We start from the raw sequence: 16,031 nt of genomic DNA, 5'->3' as shown, positions 1-16,031 counted from the left end.
GGAGTCCTCTTGCAGCTGAAGGAAAACTTGGAGGACTTCTGAGCTTGTCCAAGGCACTTGATATTTCATTATGCCATTAGGTAGAAAACAATGTAATACTCGAATCTGAGTATTTAAAGAGTCTACAAGCATCTATTTATTCATCCTATGAAAAAAAAAAAAAGGTGGTGGTAGTTAATTACTATGTGTGTCAGCTAAATGTGAGAGGAATTTGTAGGCCACAGACAAGATCTGGAGTTTCTGTCAAAAAACACACCCCTTGTAATTGATAAAGTTGGTAGCCTCATTATTATGAGCAACCTTGGGAAAACATCTATGTTGCCTAAATTAATCTTGTTCATATTCTTATCTCTGAGCAGCTGCTGGTTCAAGCCAGCCATGAAAGATTCAAATTTAATTAAGGCTTTTCATAGCTCTGAAGAACATCTTGCTCACAGTGAACATGTCTGTCAAATATTGTGCTCCTTTGGACACAGCAAGTTGTAGTTTTACATAGAGAATGTAGGTTAAGAAATTTGCAAGGGATATTGGCTCTGAGCACAATAGCTCTACCAGAGATTTTTCATTTTATTTGAAATGCAAATCTCAGATTAGGATGTACAGTGCAAAACTATTTTAGCAAAATAAATTTCGGGAATTCAGACCAGTTGGCTCTGTCTGCACTTCCTGGAAGATGTCATTACTTAGACTACTATAACAAGCAAGGTTGCAATATCTCTGTGGGCTGGGCTCTAAATTAATATGAGCATGTGGCTTAGAAGGGATGATAATAATTTAGACTTATGTCTGCTTAACAGTAAAACTTTGGCTATTAATAGCAAGGAATTTTTACTTGTCCGGCAAAAAAGTAAATTCTTTTCCTCCTAGAGACCTGAAAAGGTGAGTAGCCTGGTTGTATTTTGCTGGCATATGAATTAATCTAATAAATCCTGAAGTTTAGAATTTACTGATATTGAAGCTTGTACTGTAATGTGAGAGGTAGCTTTTGTTCAGTCCTTACCAAAGCTGCAAAAACTTTTCTTTTTTAAATATATGTATGTATTTACATAAGTAAATAAGTCATGGTATTCTGCATATGTTGATGTCATTCGGGAATGAAACCTGTAAAAAAGATTTGTCATTAAAATGCCAGCAAATAGATGGATCCTGTTTGAGGGGCTGTTACAAGTGTCTTGTTATTTAATATTATTTTCAAAAGAATCCCCAGTTTATGATATTTCTATAGAATTAGACCAGAAATGGTAGCTGAAAGCCCAGGAGATCTAACAAGCTCTTTTCATAATACTGCTCAGAGCAGCCAAACTGTAAGGAGGGAGTGTCTGGGAAAGTGAGGCTTGCCTGGAGCACACACAACAGGTCTGTCTAGAAAAAGATGTCAAGCAAGTAATATTACATTATCTCTCTGGAGCAAAGAACATTGCTTTCATTAATAAATCCTTGTTTGAGCAGCAGGTTTTGCTGTAGCTGAGTGCAGTTAGGCAGCAAATACACTGTGGGTACAGGTGAGAAAATGGGCTGACTGTGGAGGCAGGGAGGAGATAGAAGATTCACTTCTGCTGGAGTTTTTCAGCAAAACTTTCTGGGTTTTGCCAAGGCTTTGATGGGAGGTTTTTCCATCAGTCAGTTTTCAAGTTTGTAATGCAGTGTATCAGCATTTTCTGTGCCTTTGTCACTACAAATGATGAAATGCTGTATCAGATGTTAACAAGAAATGTCATCCTGCATTTCTTGTTTGAACAGCCATGTGCTGCTCCAGTGGCTTTCATCACAAATAAAACCACGGAGTGCAACCTAGGATTAGAAACTCTGTGCTATATTTAGCATTTTTCACTCTTTTTCTGCCTTCTAACTCTGAGCCAGAAATCTGCTGCCCTGATTTCCCAGCACAGCTGGTGGCCATGCATTCCTGGGGGAGTGGCTGGTGGCATGGGAAGTCTTGGTGCCCCTCTGGCACCTGTTTGCCACCTGTAGGTGGATTTCCTGTCACTGAGGTGATTATTCCCTGTGGTATGGCTGCTTTGAACGAGAGGAAATACTGCAGGGAAGGAGGATCATTGCAGCTGAGAGGTCTTTGGTGGCTTGTGATGTGGCAACAGAAGATGGAAGTCTCCCAAAAACCAACAAATGGAAGCAGCAGGATCAGGGGGAGTGTCTGGAAAGCTCATGTGTGAAAGAAAGCACTCTGAAATTTTAAGTTTTTATCAGCTGACTTAATGACTTTCCAGATTATTCTGAGCACAATTTATGTTATTTCCAGTGCAGTTAAATGAAATATTTGGGTGACACGTACTTTGGTTAAATTTAGCATTGCTTGTACTTAAAAGATTATTTTGACAAAAAAAAAACTGAGGGACCAAAACCACTCATTCATTTACATTAATCTGAGCCTCGGGTGACAGTAAGGATGAGGCATTCTCACATTGCTCTTCAGATCAATGTGATCTGAAGTTAAATCGTGGCTTACCCATGGTGACAAGCTATAAATGGCAGAGTTCAAATGAGAATATTGCAGTTTCTGACTCATTCCTGCATCTGTCTCTCTTTATCCTGGGGTTATCTACATTAACTGGAATCAACATAGAATGCTGATAACACAGAGGTTCTTAATAAATTAGCTTTCTTTGGGTGTGTTTCACCAGCACCATGGAGAAAAGCCCGTGTCTCAGGATTCTTAGTTTTCAAGAGAAGGAAATAATTTCGGTTGGATGGTACAAATTTTTATTGTAATATTTATTTCAATTCAAACTACTTGAATTCTTAGCACAAGTAATCCCATGATAAAAACATATTAGTGGCACTTCAGTGCCATTGGAATCCTAAGCCCATTGCCTTTACATCTACCCAGAAGCTCAGTTATTTGAAGAATCATCCTGGAAGTTTTTTCTTTTTTTTTCTTTTTTTTTTTTTTTTTTTGTTATCCCCAATGTCAGATGGTAACCTGAATGTATTTAGTCCTGTTTTAAAGTAGCAGCAGTGACTTCAGAGAACTCATACCTGGGGCATCTTGGTTATTTGAACAGAAAAAATGGGGTTTTTGGTGCCATGAAAGAGGTGGTGTAAAGGCTGAATGGGGATATAGAAAGGAGGAGTAAAAACTATTTCAGAATTTTCTTTACTCTTAAGGCAAAAATCAAAAAGCAGACCTCCTACAGATTTCTGCTTATAGGCAAGGCATGTTCTGCCCCATGTCTTCATTCCCTCACTGAACCTTAGTCAATCCTCTTTTTTCCCTACAGAGGAAAAGGCTGAAATATGTTGAATTTTGAATCTAGGAAACCATTGTTAAGGGTGAGGAGCAGGAGAATCTTGGGCTTCCAGTATTTGAAATTCTTTGGGATTTTCTTATTTGCATTTGACTGTTTTAGTAAAATCCTCTTTAAAAAATTAATCAGAACTCCCAAGTCATCTAGCAAGAGCAGGAACAGTTTTGTGAGTTTTCTTATTACTAATCTGTATTTTTGTATCACTAGGCTGCATTACTGAGCTGTAGCATGGATTTTGTTTGTGTAGCCTAATGTGTAATGTGACAGTGACATATTTTGCCATCAGGCTATTTAGTGTAATGTATATGGTGTTTATTCTGTCTTTTCAGTAGAGGGAGTAAAGATCTGAAGAAATCCCAGAGGATGGCTTCTGATGCCAGTCATATGCTGGAAGCAGCTTTGGAGCAAATGGATGACATCATTGCAGGTACAACACGTTATTTTGCACCACACTATCTTGAGATTTAACTATGTCTGGTTTACTTTTTAATAATTATTCTCAATTTATCAAGTTCTCTGACAAGCAGATGTCACTATTAACACTCTGGTTCGATAGCTGTGTGGAGAAAGCTGGAAGTAAAATAAACCCTGCAATTTCCCCTCAGACAGGTGAATACTGACGTAAGAGAGGTTTGCTTTGCTTTAATGCTCTATGGTAACTGAAATGCATCCTCAGCGATGTGGTACCATTCCATATTTCATATGTTAGTTTTGTATTTTAATGTGGTTTAAAAAAAAGAGTTCTCACCAAGACTTCTGGCTAGCTGGATAATACATACCTGCATCAAACACAAGCACATATAGGTATGTAAAAATCTGTGTGTATACATAAAAATGTACATCACTTTTCTAATGCCCTGGGGGTTGTGCTCACACACCATGCAGCAGGGGCTCCTCAAAGGAGTGTCAGGGGAGGGCCATGATCTCACTTGTGCACAATGGGAAAGAATTCACTAAAGCTTTGTAAATCTAAATAGTGACACCCAAGCTGAGCCTTCTTCCCTGGTGATGAAGCCAATGGCATCTGCCTCTTGTTGCTGCAGTTGTGCTGCTCCTTGATCTTCTTCCTGCTCTTGTAGGAAAGCTTTCTGTCCAGAGACTGATATGGGGCTTTAAATGTCACCATCAGGCTAGATCATTATCCAAGATTTTTAGTTTAAACAATCACTAGGATTTGGTTTGTTTGTTTTTTGCATCCTCATACGAGTCTTCACTTTATTCTAAATGTGCAAGCTTTAACAGACTGCTGAGATACACAGAACTGTAAATAAGAATATGGGACAGATATAACTGAAATGACTTTTCACACTGATGGAAAAAATTCTAGGCAAATAGGAAAAATCACACATATATCTCCTTGTCCTGAATGCAAAACCTTTTTCTAACAAGATTTTAACCAATGGAAGTTTAGTGTGACTTTATTTTTTCACACCTAACAAAACACTATAGATAGGGAAGCATTGAACTTCCCTCAGATGTATAAGGAGAGAATAAGAAAAGCAAGTCCCAAACCATAATTCACAACCTAGGGAACTGGAATACTTTTTAACCACTGCAAGCCCTGGGATGCCATGGAAGCTGTGCTCAGAAGTCAGCTGCACACAAATGGAGCTCAGTGTCTCTCTTCTGTGGTGATTAATTCACAGCTCTGCACACATTGGGCATATCATGGATGCACTGATGGCTCCACGCTGCAGAAAAAGGAAGAAAATGAAAAAAGAGTCACTGTATTTAAATTGCTTTTCAGATTAAAGACTTATTTTTTTCCCAGGAGCTATCAGCTGTGAGGCAAGTCCTGGCTATGACAATAGAAGTTTAGTGTTGGGTGTTTTTTCATGGTATGGAAAGATAGCCTCCTAATATGTGGCATAACTGGTTAAATAGCAATATATGACAGCCTGAGAAAATAATTTATTTTCCTAAGTTTCGTGTCAGAAAATTGAGGCCAGATGACAGCTTTTATTTTGGTTGGGTGGTTGGTTGATTTTAATATTCTTTTCCCTGCTCCTTTTTCAGATTATTTGTGCCATACCATTACAGGGTTTAATCTTGATAAATAAGGAATAGAATTAAATTTTCCCGGGTTTTCAAATGACATCACTTTTATCCCCATCACTTGGCTGTCTTGGTGGTATAGAACAGTAATGCAGAGAAGCAAAGCAAATATTGGAAGAATTATTCCCTGGAAATCAGCTGATCACAGCTGTTCTGTGCTGGTGACCAAGCCCTAAACTAAAAAGACTTGGGCATAAATAAACTCCAGTGGCAAGTGGAGTTTATTTCCACAGTGGTCACAAGAAGATTGACAGCCTCTCCAGGAGAGCTGACTTTGTGACTTTGCATTATTTATATTTTCAGTCTGATATCCACTGATAGGCAGCACAACATTGAGAACAGGCTTATATAAAGATACCTAATGGGAGAAGAAACAAAATATTTCCCAGACAGTGCCTATGTCAAGGCTCATGGATGTTAATTGAATGCTTCCCATATGATTTCAGAGTTATATCTACCTGTACTAATAAGGAAACATATTAATTTTTTCCTATACTTAGGAAAAATTAATTTATTTCTTTATTATTTTCTTTTGCCAGGAATAGATAAAACTTTTTAAGACAGGTTAAGTCTGTTGTCATTCTCCTCTAGCCAATGTTCTGTGTGTTCCAGAGCAATTTCTTGAATATTCTGGCATGATTGAAGGACCAAGTAGATCTGCTGGAGTCTATACTTGGCTACAGCTGTTATCCCAATTTGTCTGAAACTGAGGAACAGAATGATTATTCGAGTTTGATTCTTCCTAATTCAATCCAGTAAGCTTCTGTATGCAATTTGGGCAGGGACTGGAAAACAGGAATGGCCTCTTGTCCTGTATGGTGGTGAAAGAAAAAACAAGGTAGAAAACCCCTTTGAAAGGATGGCTCTAAGACTGTACTGAAACAAACCAGGACTGATAATGATAAAAGTTGTTATCCCTAACATCCTTTAGTTACAAGCATGGAGAAACATCAGAGCAAAACAATACATGTAGTAAAGAAGAGGCTGACAGCAATTAGGAATTATTCAAATAGTATACACAATCAATAGCACACGTGAAATTAGATAATTATCAAGCATTAAAACACTGCATGTCATCCCAGAGTCTCAAATCAGTGGAGAATTGGAAAATCATGTCTGGATAATGATTCTTCAAGCTCACTTTAAAAATAGGTTCAGCTGTCATATTGATAAGGTCAAATTGCCAAGCCAAAACGACTTGAATATTATTTTTGAAGCAGAAAACATCTGGGTTTGTTGTCAAACATCCCATCCAGGTAGAGCTTCAAATATGGGAAAAATCATCTGTACGAATCTAGCTGGTCTCAGTGTTGACAGGAAACAGCAAAAAAGCAATTTTTAAGAGCTTGTGTTAATTCACTGTATCCAGATTTTATGGGCATCTCCAGGATTCAAAGACAGAGTTTAAAATTCATGACTGATGTAAACTTAGGTAGCTGATAAAAAAGACATTTCTTTTGCAATGAGGCCTGAGTGAGTACTACATGCTTCTCTTGGCCTCAGAAACATCATCTTTAGGCACAAAGTTAGCATTATTCCCATTTTAGAGAAGTCCAGAGATGTATATCTGACACTGTTGAACTTTTGAAGCTTGAGTATAAATGTATATGTACACGCGCAAAAAGGGAGCATCTCTTTGATCAGCCCCCATTTGTTTCGTTCACCTCATTATCAATAAAATATTGGATTGTGGCCTTGTCCTTTGGGGTAAGAACTGGGTATATTCAAATATATATATATCACAAGTATTTACAGATTTGGACTTCTTGCCTTCCAGTTGTAGAAGTCCTACCCTCTGCTCCAAGAGGTAACATCTCTCATGCATGACTCTGATTAATCCAGCCAAGTCCCACTGCAGCCCGTGCTCATTCTCAGTGCAGCACAAAACCTATTAGAGCTCAGACTGCATGAGGGGAGGATTGTGAGGCAAGATTAACAAATTGAATTTCACTGGGCCTGATCAAATTTGACAGATAGGTCAGTGTTCCCAAGTCTTTTATGCCTCGGTACATCTGTACTGATAACCCGCCCTCGTAGCTATATAAATTAGGCACGCTAAATGATTAGCCTTATTTGACTAAAATAGCAAAAAAGGATAATGTGATTGTCAATGCACATCACTTAGCCATTAGCTGGAGTGACTTGCACTCCAAACAGAGGCTTCCTCTAAAAAAAATGCACCATATATCAGATCCATCCACTCATTCTTCATTTAAGGTGCATGACTTTGGCATTGTTTCCCTCTGAGCTTTAACCTAGTCATTACTTCTCCTTTTATTCAGCTTGTACCCATTTGTTAAAATGTTTTTCTTTATAGGACTGTAGATTTTGGTTATATTTCTTAGCAATAGATCATAACAAATTAATAGAGTTTTTATTTTACAAATATTTTATATCCAACTGCTTCTCTCCAGCATCTTTGTAAATCCATTATTCCCCTTTGTGATTAATGACCATTAATTGTAAGGTCTAAAAACTCCCATCACAATATAGTTTGCTACAGAGTCTCTTCAAATTCACCAAGTCATCACTGTAATTACTGGGTTTCCTTTTAACCAGAGCTCCTGCAATCATTGCTCACTGGAAAATAATGAGAAAGTTAAATGTGTTATCACATGAATGTGTATTAATGCTTCAGTATTAGCACAGAAATATTAAAAAGTAAATACAATTAAAAAGTTGAGCAAGGAATACTCATGTTTGAAGTCTCTTCTCCTGAGCTGGCAGAATGCTGGTGTGCAGCTCATGGCTTTGGCTGCTGTGTTAGAAACCCAGCCACTGCCCACAGCCTTGCTGGAAAAGGGGCCTCTAGATGAAATTAGTTCAAGTTTAGAGGCTTTTAGTTCAAGTTTAATATATTTTCCTCATGGGATTTACCAGCCAGAATTTGAAGGAGGACCTGTTTGTGGGGATTATTAAATCACCTCTAATAAGTGATTAGAACTTTGTTTCTAAACAAAAAAAAAAAAAGGAGTACTGACACTCACTTGAACTCCTTTGGAGGGGCTTTAGGTTCTGTGGAATAAAATTTTCACAGAGTTCCTAGATAAATAAAAGGAAATCACAGTATGTCCTGGTGACCTCATCCTTCACCCCTGAATAGCCACATGTCATCACAGGATTCACTGAGTCTCACAGCACTTTAACTGAGGAGGATGGACACCTCTGCTCTGCTTCATGAGGGATTGAAAGTGCCCAGACCAGACAGAGAGCACTTAATCCTATTTTTGTGTGCTGAGGAGGTGCTGGTGGGTCTCATTTGAACTCTGTGCTGGCTGACATGCAGCTGATGGGCACAGCTGTGACTGTGTAGAATGGCTAGAAAATAGCTTCTTTTTGTTCTTTTCCATTTGTACACTTCCAGACAGTTTTATATTTTTGTCACTTAAATCCTGTTCAAGGTTCACAATACTTTCAAACTCAGAGTTTGGTTTCTGCAGTAAAGGTGTGTAAGTTTGTAATAGGAATCTTTGTAGAATTTCACCCCAGAGCACTGAACTGACCAGTTAAAATAATGATGAGCAAAAGAGAATAATTTAAATACTAAGCAATTTCTATCATTGTAGATCAGAGTAAGTGGGCAACAACAGTTGTATTGGTTTTTTTTGCATTTTCTGAATAAATTACAATGGTGTTAAAAGGCTATGCTTCAGTTATGATTGGTGCATTTCCTCTTTTTCTGTTATTTTTCAATCAATGATTTAAGCTATTTTTTCTGAAAAAAATAAATAATATACCTAGAGCACTTTTTATCTTGCTACTCCTATGCATTAAGTAAGGTGAGCACTTGTGAAGTTACAATATTGTGGCTTTTTTAAACATTAACTACAGTGTGTTTATGCATAGATCTTAAAGCAATAGACATATGTAAAAGGAAATTACATAGAAAATTACTTGAAACGAGGTCTTTGATAGAGGAATACTTAACTTCCTGTCATAACAGTTCCAGAAAGTTGTGTCAAGGGCTTGATGAGGGCTTGAGGGGAAGGGAAAAATAAAAATTGTGTGTGACCTTTAAATATCCAGGATATTAAAGGAGGAAATAAAAAAGCTGAACACAATATTTATGGTTTATAATTTGTGGGGTTTTACTTTTTACCACTTAAAATTTGTTTAAGGTGCTGATATTTATCTTCAGACACTTGACTTTTAGGAGTGCTAATTAGTTAATTCCTCAGCTATCAACAATAACCTATTTGCAGCAATTAAGAATATTTTAAACATTAAAAAAATAGAGCAGTTCATTGTTTTTCTATTTACTCAATTCATCATTTTTCACGCCAGCTCTCTGTGGCCTTGCCTTTAATTTTGTTAACAACACCTAAAACAAATGTGCACACTTGAATAACCACTACAGCCATTTGTTACTATAGCCAGATATTTATTAAGACTTTTACACGTGCTGTAGCCTTCAGGTTAAGAGTTTGCATAAGTGTCCAGGTGCATTTTTATTCTGTGTTTTTAAAAGCAAGTGAAAATCAGGGCACCTTGCGTGCTGATTTGTGCCTGTGCAGCACTGGCTACTGATCCCTTCCCCAGGGTTGCCAGAGCAACCTGACTTTTGGAATTTCCTCAGTTTTGGGTGCTTCACTTTGCAAGAGCTGTCCCCAAACGTGCTTCCCCTTCTCACTTTCTCAAAATCATGGGGCTCTGAGCACAGGGTGGAGAGGGGAGCCTCTCAATCTTGCTTGCAGGACCGATGGATTCCCTCTGCAAACAGGGCAGAAATTACAGAGCTGAAAGCACTGAGAGCATCTTTCCTATTCATACTTAATTATCTAAAAAACAGGGCTTTGAAGTTGTTTGCTGTAAGGCAAAGGGGTCCTTTGCATGTCCAAGTCAAACTGATTTACTGATGTATTTGGTCTTTGACTTCCCTTGCAAGTGTTTCTGCCTTTCCAGCAAAGCAAAGTTAGATCTTTTCCTGAGAATGGGAGTTAAAACTAATTCAAAATGAAAAAATACTTAGAGTTTAAATGTGCTACTTAAATTTTTTTGTTCCTGACAAGAGACCGGTTTTTTTAGTATAAAACAGCAAAAATTCTGTCATGTCCTGGACACCTACACCAGCTTACCAAAGTGCAGCAATGCATTGCAGTAATACCAAATAAACTCCACACATCAACACTGTTTTTACTGAGTTTTGAGGAAAGACTGAAAAGAAACAAAAACATAAATAGCTGCAGAGACAACATGTGGCAAAGAAAGGCAATTAAACCATGATGGCCAAAATGCCACGAGATTGAAAATCTGAGATCCTTTTGTAGTTTGTATGGTCTGATCTGTTCCTCAGTACATGACTGAGTCAGTTGTTTAACAGGACAGAGTTCTAAGATTTAAATTTAAAGAAGTTTGATATCATTAAATTCTGAATCGTATCTTGTCCCCTTCTTACTTGAAGCTAATGAAATTGATTTGAGAGTGCTTTTAAAGATGAAAACTGCGTAACATTAATGAAACTAGTTTCCTTCACTTCCTCACAAACTGAATGATCTTACTACTGCTTATTTCAAACAATTACAGATTTTGTGCTAAAAACAAACTGTTTTACTTAGACCATTGATTTCACTGGCCTTAAATACACTCCTTTTTTATGTGTAATTAAAAAAAAAGTTTTTGCAAGTATATTTTATTCTTTAATAAATGTGTTGGTCCTGTTTTTCCTTTGCAATGGAGACTCAGCCTCAAACCTCCATCACAGCTGCATAATCCATCCTCCTTTTTTTTTTTCACCAGGCTGCTTAGCTTGTGTTTCTGGATAGGAGAGACTTTTTTGTTGTAGCTGTGTGTGCAGTCCCTAAAAGTGCTGCACATCACAGCTCAGTGTCGAGAAGCATGTAGGAAAGAAGTCTGAGTAATTACACTGATAATTTGCATAAGAAATTATAGACAGTTCTTGGAAATTGTCTCAAAGATTCCACGTGTGATTGTAGGCTGAAAATCATCTGAGCTGGGTGAAGCTCTCATCTGAATGTGGTGAGTAGTGATTTTAGGCTTGAAATTTTTTTCCTAGGGCTTCCTGCTAATCCAGCTTAATAGTTATTTTCCCTGTAGTTAGAGATCTAAAAGCAGAGATTTGAGAGGTTAATATGAGCTGTGATTCAAAATACAGTTTGTGATGTATTCTGCATTAGAGTATGGGAAGAAAGGATTGGGTGAGCTCCCTCTTCACTCATTCTGCAGGAGGCTTTGGAAGCAGGAGGCTGAAATATGTCCTGTCCAGCCCTTGCTGCTAGTTTACATAAATTCACATTTTCAAGGCTGTCTTCATGAGAAAAAAGAAAACTGTGCTTCAAAGAAAATTGCACTGTGTAATCTTGAAAGGAGAGAGGAAGAACTTGGACATCCTCTATGCTCACTGAGTAAAAATTCAGGTAAAAATGTGTTCTCTAGCAGTGTAATGATTGCCTGAAAGGCCAGAGGGGAATGCATGTTTATAACTTTATTCTAACCACTGTTGGTCAGATGTCAATATTGTTACTCATGAATATTTCAGCTTTGTAGGAAGTCATCCTCACCCAGTATAGATGTAGTTTTTGGTGTTTGCTGGGGGGGGGGGGGTTGTTGTTTTTTGCTGATTTGTGATCTAAAGGAGCCAGCATTCTTAGGAAAATCTCTTTTTAACCACTGGTGGTTGAGTTGTACATCACCTGGATTTTTTTTTTTTTTTCAAAACTCGGCCAGTTTGAGAGTGAAAAAATTGAGATGAAAAGGATGAATGCAGGGGATCAGAAGTTAAGATGCAAGGGAGAGATCAGCCACAACATCTACTGCTAGGAGAGATGGAAGCTGTGTGATGGATGAATGCACACAACATGGGCTGAGGAGAGGGGTTTTTCCACCTGGCAGGGTTTTTGCCTCTTTCTTTACTTGTGCCTAGTAACTTATTTTTGCAAGCTACTGGCAGTGCTGTTGTCTGAATAGGTTATGTATTTGCCCAAAAGGAATGTTTCTTTGAAGCCATTCTGCTAATTGCAAGGAACTCTGAGAGAAAAATGCACTTGCACAGTCAGGGTATAAGAAATGTGTAACTTAAAAGTTGTTTTGCTTGTTTTATTACTTATTTTATTCTTTCTGCCTACATATAATGTGCAGCTGCCTTTAACCTCCTTCACTCACTGACTGGGGAGGCCAGGAGGGAGCTACTTGGAATGTCTTAGTTTCAACATTTTTCTCCCTTTCTTTCTTTTTTTTCCTGCTCTTCTGAAGTGAACATTCATGATGAACAGTTGTGTTCCAGTAGTACACTAGGCAACCATGGTGTTGGGTATTATATAAACCTCACGACAAAAGATTTCCCTGTGTCCTGTTTACCCCTGGAAAAAGAAGTGAGGTACAGGAAAACTGTGACTTGTTCAAGAAAAAAATTAGTCTTTTTGTAAGAGTCATTTTTCCTGAGTATTGATAAAATTCTGATGTTTGAACCGCATTCTTCCCCTCTTCAGTTATTTATAAAAAAGCTACACAGATATAAACAGCTGTTAATGGTAGAGAATGCTGGTAACAAATAATGTTACCATCTCTTTTTATTTCCATTAATCTGCAAGAACATCCAAATTCTTACTGTCTGCTGCTAAAACTTCATGTGCTTTGCAGCACTATGATATCAAGGTTTAAAGCAAGGCAAAGTAATACAATTATGTACTCCTACACACTTCTGTTTTCCAGGGTGTGCTCTTCTCACGAGCAGTGCAATCCTACTTAATATGAAACTACATGGAAAGCAAATAGGAGAAGCAAGCCTGTGATTCATTTGAATTTTAGCAGCAAATCAGGAAGTTTTCTGAATTAAAATGCTGAGTTGGGCTCTGTATTTCTGCGTTTCTGTCCCTAGTACAAAGTGCATTACTTGTTGCATTCAAAGGAGTTCTCCATTTTCCATTGCAGCTAGGAGAATAAAAGGGGACCACGTCAGCAATCCATAGCAAGCCAGTTTTGTAGTAACTCAGCATTTTGCAAAATGTGAGGATGCAGAGAATTCTGCCAGTCTGAACTGTCAGTTGAGGAGCCTGGGATAACTCAAGGATGCATATAGGGCATGCCCAGCCTCAAGAAATCACAGAATTCCTGGCTGGCTCTGCCTGTGCTCCAGCACTTTAGAAATTTTCTCCTTTATGGAATCAGTTTCTTAAACGTGACAGTCCACGTGTGTATGTGTTGTTTTCCCTGGTATTTTGGTAGAGGCAAATCAAATAAAGGCACGACGAAAAGTGTGACTATCGCTGGCACACTGAATTTTCCTGCATCACCTGGGATTGTTTGCTGTGGAAGGCAGATGGTGTCAGGGACGTTGCAGTCATGATAATGCAAGGATTGAGGCAAGAGGTGATACACAGTGAGTCTCTTGGGCTGGTGAACAAAGGTGCTGCCAATACTGTCCAGGAGAAAGCTACAGTGGTACATTTGATGGAGGTGGATATTTGACTATATAAACTATCTACTTAGTGCAATTAACTGAACTCCTGAATTATTGTTTTAAATTGTATTTAGCTTAGCTTCTTTTTTCACACCTGAGGTATAATATATTAAGTTTATGTGATTTTGTTTGAATTGTGTGGAATTTTGGTTTTTTTTCTCTTGCCTATGAATAAAAAATATTCATAATACTAACATGAAACAATCTATAGCAGAATGCTCCTTTCAGTTTTTCCCATTCCATAAATATTTTAAATTGCCAGTTCATTGAAGGGGTAGCCACCACAGCTGATTATGAAATAGCTTTGAATCCTGTCTGATTTTCTAGAGTGAAAAGTGCTTTCTAAGCAAAAAGAAAATATTGGCATGGAGTTTTCCAAAAGAGTGAGAAATGGCACAATAACCAAGGAATCAATGCTACTTAAGAAGTCAGTGTCATATATCAGTCTGTGTGTGCATCTCTCAGAATGTAATAAGCCTCTCTGGCTGAATGAAAAGATGTAATTGGTTATATGATCCAAATGGCCCTTACTCCATTTGGAAATGTGCTATTTTCAGTTTAATAGTTTAATATTAATCTGCATTAGGAGATACAGGAACAGAAACAAGCTGGCCTGAGTGGCTGAGAGCATAGAAACACATAAGAAAATGTCATTTGGTGGTTAGAGAACACAAGTCCTGCAGAGCAGTCAGCTGATCCTCCCCTCAAAAGGAAGTAATTCAGGAAGCCAAGGTTGGTTTACGAGGTGAGGCTGTCTCGTGTGGCAGCCTTGGAGCAGCGGATATTGAAGAAACTTTATCTTGGACGTGGTCTTGGCCAGAAATTAAGATGAGATCTTACACTTGTGGTATTAAAATTAACCCATAAGCAGTAGAGGTCAACAGGATCAAACAGAATATTCTGAGTCTGAAAAGAGATCAAGATAACATGAAATGCTCCAGCAGTTGCTTTATCAAAATAAAAAAAAGGAAAATCCTACTACAGAGCCTTGCAAAATTTCTAGGGAGGGCTTTTCATTATTTAAAATCTCCCACGTGGATCGCATGGCAGAATTCAGGCCACACAATTTTTTTGCAAAAACATGACAGACTATTTCGGGTCATTGAAAGAGTTTTTGAAGAAAATCTGATTAATATTATATAAATTTTCCCAAAAGCTGTGAGTAAAATTAAGCATTCATTAAATGAGAGACCAAGTGTTATCTTTGTTCAAAGACTGGTTGACATGGGGAATAATGTTAGCATTAAAGGATCAATTAGCAGTTTGGTTAAAAGCTTCTTTGGGTGCAGAAGTTATTTCTGTGTCCTGGGACCTCCAGTATTGGTGTATTCATGAGATGTGTATCAGGCTGCAGGTAAAATGAAACACTGGGTTCAAACATAGTTTGCAATGCCCAGATCGTGGTAGATAAATGACCCCAGCAGGCAAACCAACACTGATTAATGAGAGGTGCTCTGCGTTCAGGAAGAAAATCTGAATTCCTTATACATTTGTGCATCACGTTAGATACATCTGCTCAGGGGAAAAATAAACTTAGCAGGCCATTTTCAAAGACCCCGTGAAGATTTTTTGTTCTTCTCATTACTAACACGTAAACTATGTTAAACACAGGAGTTAAAAGAATAACAGCAAGGAGATTATTAAAATCCCCTTGTGTGCATCAATTATGCTCTCTTCTAATGAATACTCAATGCCATGTGGCGCCAGTAAAATGTGAATAATCAAAAACCTAAAAAAAAATCTCCCATTAAGTCAAATAGGAAGGGAAATTCTGATTTTTTTTATGCCAGAGAGAACATGAATGAAGACATGTGTACAATCTATTATGTACACGAGGCAATGGATTGTAAATAAAAACTTTAAAAAGTAGAGCAAGTAGAAATTTTCTACCTGACTGTTCCTAAAGACACAAAGGCATATTAAATTAAATCAAGGTCTGAAATTCAGGGCTGAGGAAACAGAGCTGATTTAAGTGTGCATCTCATTGAAACACATTGGGTACTAAGAAAATAAGTTTTGGAAATATTAGAATTTGTATTATTTATAATTCTTCCATACATGAGTTATGGTCTTTTTTGTGCCTATTGTTGTTGAGAAAAATAATATTGGTGTTGAGGACTGGCAGGATAGAGACAGTACAATTGAGAGAAATTTTTGTAATTTATAGGACTAGAAAAGTTTCATTTGCTATTTTTATTGCTAACCTTTTTGGTATTGTTCTCTGTGGGAGAGCCCTAAACCTGCTCATGGTCATTTATATTTTTCTAGACCTGGTAACACCACCTATTTTGATCCCA

The 16,031-nt window shown here is 37.7% G+C and overlaps 1 protein-coding gene across 4 annotated transcripts in view; it reads left to right on the top strand.

Annotated features, from left to right (window-relative positions):
• Positions 1-3,590: 3,590 nt before the first annotated feature.
• The window catches only part of PPFIBP2 (PPFIA binding protein 2), a 77,571-nt gene continuing 65,130 nt past the window's right edge, over positions 3,591-16,031 (top strand). For 3 of the 4 annotated variants that reach the window (XM_053981637.1, XM_053981639.1, XM_053981638.1), the window contains exon 1: positions 3,622-3,690. In XM_053981637.1, coding sequence (XP_053837612.1) covers positions 3,627-3,690 — 64 coding nt within the window. In that variant the 5' untranslated portion in view covers positions 3,622-3,626. Of the gene's footprint in view, positions 3,691-16,031 lie in introns of all 4 variants that reach the window. The other variant, XM_053981642.1, reaches the window with a different exon arrangement.

Source organism: Vidua macroura, chromosome 6, assembly GCF_024509145.1.
Source record: "Vidua macroura isolate BioBank_ID:100142 chromosome 6, ASM2450914v1, whole genome shotgun sequence".
NCBI classification, from domain to species: Eukaryota; Metazoa; Chordata; class Aves; order Passeriformes; family Viduidae; genus Vidua; species Vidua macroura.
Note: the sequence above shows the minus strand (reverse complement) of the source record. Positions and strands in the feature narration are given on the sequence as shown.